Raw genomic sequence first — 5,833 nt, forward strand, 5'->3', positions numbered from 1 at the left:
AATTAAATCCTGATTCTCTGTTCCCTTGCAAAAAAAAATATACTGAATAGTTCATTCGTTTAAATAAATGACAGAATAATCACTTTTCCGCGATAAAAAACGTCATAACATATAGAAAATATTAACATAAAACCCCTTCATTCAACTAAGTTTGTATAATACATTGCCTTTAAAGTGACGTATATTTATTATTCACCGTAATCGGGTGGAATCAATCTATTTGTGTCTTACTTCATGCAGTTACATTTATATCTGAATTGTGTCTAAATAATGATTTTTAACGTTTATATCTAGATTAATTAATGAGTTTATTTTACATTATAAAAGAGTTGTAGGGCGTACTAAATCATAACCCTGGTACCTTTAAGATCTTTTTGTCGAAGAACACACATCGTGGTTTCAGGATTACCAAAAGAAAAACTTCTCTACCGTCGGTCTTTAATTTGAACAATCCTGACAAGCAAAACCTTATAATATACATTATCTATAACATAAAAAATACAAAGGGCGAAGAAACTTGATTTGGATTAATTTTTAGATTTTCATAAATTGCTGAATAAAAAACAACATGAACAATCTATATATAAATAGGTGAAGATAGACATACATTTTTCAAGGAAGTAACGTACTTGATAATTTTGTGCGGATTTCCGTACATTTATATTGACTGACCTTTGATAATCAGTCATTTCTATTATTAGTACTTGGTAGGTTTTTATCACTCCAGTTTGATATACATTTACACTTTGTCATCAGACTTTGTAAGTATTCTTATCTAAAACTTCTGCACGTTTAAGAAAACATTGTGTCGTTTTGTATTCATTTTACTGTCATAGTATTGTTGTTTGTTGTTATTTGTTGTTCATGTCACACAAACATAAGCAAGGCGCAGTTTGAAATCGAAATAATGAAATATTTGAAGAAGTAATGTTCATTCATGTATTAATTTCATTGTAGTTATTAGAACTGTTTTGTACAAAAATCTGACACACGATTTTAGAAATCTGTACTTGGTTTCAAATAAGTAATGTTTTTGTCGTTTTCTGAAAATGTATGTAGATCATAACAATAAATCACTGTAGGGAAAAGGTGAATCGATTAAATAGTTCAATATTATTTCTTCAGAGTGTAAAAAAATGGAATCCACATAGAAAGGGAAGGCTACATTCAGAATATTTATACATTAAGACGTCAGAGAGTGTAATTATTATAGTGTATGATATTAAATCTAGATTGACGAGAAATTAAATACAAAAATGTTTGAATGATATAAGGTATACTTGTACAGGTTTATTAATTTGATAATGGAAAGGAGATGTTATTTCGAACTAAATCGACAGCAGGCGAAAGAAATCCTAACCAAATGTTAGAAAATCATCCTTTTAAGGAAATATAGAATAACGAGAAGCTCATAGAAACCAGCATCGGTCACCCGGAAAATTCCTGGCTTATGGTGACACTAGTAAGTTAACTGTTATCAATATCTGTTTCACATAGGACAATGGATATGTTCCAATAGTGGTAACCACATTCCTGTTTTCGTTTCCCCCGAATATGACCTACCGGATTTCTACTTCTTATATGTATGTGGTACATGGATAAAGATCTTTTTACCCCTTTGAAGCTCCTGCATATAGTTTTTGGTCGGGTTCTTGTTACACAATCCTTAGTTCTTACATGTCTGTTGTATTTTGTATATTTTTAATTATCTTTTGGACTATTTCGTTTTATGCCATTACATTGTCAGTTTATTTTCGGTACTGGCATGAAAATACGGACTTTTTGTGTTATTTAATTTGCGGTTACAAAATGTTAGAAATTATCATAAATTCAGGAATGTATCTCCCTAATGCAAAGCTCTGATTCCTTTCACGGATTTGGCTATACTTTTTGGACCTTTTGGATTATAGCTATTCATCTTTTATATACGCTTTGGATTTCTAATATTTTGCCCACGAGCATCACTGAAGAGACATGTATTGTCGAAATGCGCATCTGTTTCAGGAAAATTGGTACCGTTAATGTTATTTTATGAGATCGAATGTCCCTTTTGGTATCTGTCATTATACCCCCGCCCCTCTCCCCTTGAATCCAAATAATTAAAAAATATACTCATGCGTTTCAAAATTACATTAAGTTGATTGATAAATAATAAAGTTGATATAATCTGGACACTTCTGTGTAGAAAGAGAAATCAGTTTTGGTGTTAAAATGATGTCCAGAATATATCGTAATTGACATATTTGAAACATTTTGCAACTAGTTTTTAGTCAAATTAGATATGAGCCAATGCCTTTCCGAAATTTTCATACTTAAAAACCTACTATTGACAATATAGTTCAACTAAAAGAATGATATGTATGTAGTATAAAGTACGATTTCATCATTATATTTTACATGCTCTACATGCTCTATGCATATTAAAATGATGAAAAAGAATCTGTGTAACTGATGTACATATCAATGTGATATTTCCATCATAGTTTGTTATCATTTTGTTAAATTTTACAAAGTTTTGAAACATTGCTATTGTACATCAGTAGATAAAGTTTTCTTGATATGAATACATGTTCGTGGTACGATATGTAACCATATGTTATTGCTTTAAAGATGATTATCATAATATGAATGTTACAGAGTTTAAAAACTACTATGTATAACAATGATGAGATGCTTTTAACCGTTCAACTTTTAGGCAGGTTTTTTAAGAGTGTCTTTCAATCATCACTTTCCAACATGCATGTCTTCCTTATCAAATTAAGCGTTGACGTCAAATGTACCAGAGTCACTTTTCCATGAATTTGCAAGTTATTTACACTAGAACTTGTAATGTTATGTATATATATATGTTGAGGAGTATATACATTGTTTGTTTCTGACATCACATCTCCAGATATATATGTAATATGCCGTGTGGTCAAGTATTAACTTAATGGCATATGTGCAACATTCAATATTATTCGTATAACTGTTTTCGTAGATAAAAATGTACTACAGTCCAGACATAACATACTTACTGAAATTAAATGTTTAAAAACACATTATTTTCCTAATTTCATTTTCCTTCTTAGTTGAATTGTTCGTAAATTGACGTTCACCTAAAATCTACTTTAAACTAATATAAAAAAAAACAGATGTGTGGTTTGCATTGTGAGTTTCATACTGCTATGAAAAAGAGTAATTTTCAATACTTTCATGTAGTCGGACCTTTTTTTTTTATTGTCGCCGCCACAGCGATCTAAAATTCAAAATCAAATCAATGGACAATTCATATACTTTAGACAATTTTACTTAACATAGACGATAACGTTCATTTATTTTATTTCTCCAGAATGCTGAAATGGCTACATCTAGTTTTTGTGATCTGTGCTCAGAAGAGAATAAGTCGTCACTAGCAACAAACTTTTGCTCCGACTGTGCAGAAAGACTCTGTACTGACTGCACTAAGTCACATGACCGGTTCAAAGCTTTTAAAGCTCACCATGTTATCGATATTTCTACTATTGCCTCTTATATCCCACTATCTGCAAAGAAAATATGCACCGTCCATCCAGATATGCTAACAGATTATTATTGCACAGCTCATGAGATCGTTTGTTGTAGAGCCTGCATTCCTAAAGGTCATAGGAAATGTGAAAACGTTCTGCTATTAGAACATGCCTCGAAAGATGTCAAAAAGTCTGCATTATTTACCGACGTTATGCTGCAGATTAATCATCTTGTTACAACCTTAAATGATTTACACGATAACAGAGAGTCGAACTTACAATCACTTTTGAAAACTAAATCAGTAATAACCAAACAGATCAGTACAGTCAAATCTCGATTATTGAAACAAATAGATGATGTAGAACGCGATCTTCATGCCGAATTGTCATCTCTGCATCGGAAACACGAAATGGAAATCTGCAAACAAAAAGAAGAAATATCACAAGTTTTGAACAACGTAAAAGAAAACGATATCGAAATTGAATTTCTAAAAAATCATGGGTCAAATAATCAATTATTTATATCCTTGCACCAACAAGTAACAAATATCAAAATCGCCGAAGCTAGTGTCCTCCAGATGATATCTTATTCACAAGAAATTGAAATAACCTATGATGAAAAGAAAGATGTCAAGCTTGAATGTTTTGGATCATTGTCAGAGTCTGTTAGTTCTTGTCAAGTTCAATACAAAACAAAGAAATTTCAACAGGCCCAGATCATGACACAACCAACAAAACAAATTGCTGGGTTTGAAATGGGTGCAGAATTACAATCGAGGAAATGGTACCCTTATTGTCTAAAAGATATATGTGTCACAGGTGATAATAAACTGCTCCTGACTAATTATTCAGGAATACATCCGAAACTCTATGTCTACAGAGACTGCACGGATTACGAAACAGAGTTTACGTTTTCCTGTTATCCTCTTTGTGTTGCTGTGATACCCGGTACCGATAAAGCTGCTGTAACCCTTCCAAACGACAAGTCTATACAATTCATCAACACTAAGAAGATGATAAAGGGCGACACAGTTAATGTAGGATTTACATGTCATGGTATCACTGCTGGACATGACAGAATCTATGTTGGTGGTGAAAGTGGTACTATCAAAACATTAGACACTAATGGGAATATTTTAAACACAATTCACCAAGGATCTGGTGTTATTGACCGTATGTCATATGATGATAGTGGTGAGCAGATAAATGTTGGATGTCTTAATGAACTCATATGTATCAATTTAGACGGAACGCACGTTTACAGTAAGGACATTTCAGGTACATCAAGAATTGCACGCGATGAACAGGGTAATATCTATTACTGTGGTCACTGTGAAAGCACTATATGGAGAATGTCATCAGATTGGAAAAACAATGAAGAAATGCTGAACAAAGACAATCATGGCATAAGAAGTCCATATGGCATGTGTTTTAACAATGAATTCACCAAATTGTTTGTTATTAATAAAAACAGCAAGTCCGTGTTTGTATACAATTGTAAATATTGATTATGCGTTATTGATGTTAAGTGAAAATCCATATTTATTTACTAGTAGATTATAATGAAGCACGTTTACACATATGGTTTGTTGCTTTTTATTTTTGTTCCGTATAACAAAGTCTCGTATTGAAAATTAAGGCATGAAAGGATGATTGAAAAGATAACCACTATATGATAATTATATAAGTATGTTTAAAAGAAATTCTGGTCTATAGTCGTCCTCTATCAAGAAAATCATGATAGGAAATAATAGCACGGGAATATCGTATCAATTGGGAGATATATACCCCGTATGCAGGTGCTCCTGGAATGTTGCTACATATAAATGGAAAGTTCACAATTGGAAAGCTGAAATCATCTTTTTTGTCGTAAAGTTTCGTTTTCAACAGTAATTTATAAGATGAATAATAAAATAGCTGTAAAATCAGCTAAACATTTTAATTACGTTGTGTTGTTAAGGAAATATAAAGATTCTCAATGATCAAAATTAGTGTTTGTCTAACTGCTATATAACCAGTGTAATTTTTCTGATAAAATGGTAGGTTCAATTTTTTGGAATTTTTTATATTTTTGTCAAAGGTTCAAATCAAATACTTTGTCAAAATTTTATGAAAATTAAACGAGACAAAATAATTTTAGTAAAGGTGTTGGGGCACCACCTTAACTGAATAAATTCAGTGAATTTGTAAAAAAAAAAATATTAAAAAAATCTGTTAATTTGTTGCATTTCAGTGAATATGGACAATGCCATTTCCCATATGAACTCCCTTTGTGGCTAAAGCTGTGACATTTTTACTATGAAGTTTCGTAAAAGACGGTTACAACATAGGGCTGTGCAGCACAT

The 5,833-nt window shown here is 31.7% G+C and overlaps 1 protein-coding gene across 2 annotated transcripts; it reads left to right on the forward strand.

Annotated features, from left to right (window-relative positions):
- Positions 1–674: 674 nt before the first annotated feature.
- LOC139527091 (uncharacterized) lies at positions 675–5,058 on the forward strand. Of its 2 annotated transcripts, XM_071322362.1 has the most exons (3): positions 685–761; positions 1,289–1,462; positions 3,332–5,058. In XM_071322362.1, exons 2-3 carry the CDS (start codon positions 1,451–1,453, stop codon positions 4,994–4,996), a joined length of 1,677 nt encoding a protein of 558 aa, XP_071178463.1. In that variant the 5' UTR covers positions 685–761; positions 1,289–1,450; the 3' UTR covers positions 4,997–5,058. The 2 variants fall into 2 exon arrangements, with proteins under 2 accessions (XP_071178464.1, XP_071178463.1); XM_071322363.1 differs by lacking the exon at positions 1,289–1,462 and having other exon boundaries at positions 675–761.
- Positions 5,059–5,833: the final 775 nt, after the last annotated feature.

The sequence above is a fragment of the Mytilus edulis genome, chromosome 6 (genome assembly GCF_963676685.1).
Source record: "Mytilus edulis chromosome 6, xbMytEdul2.2, whole genome shotgun sequence".
NCBI lineage: Eukaryota > Metazoa > Mollusca > Bivalvia > Mytilida > Mytilidae > Mytilus > Mytilus edulis.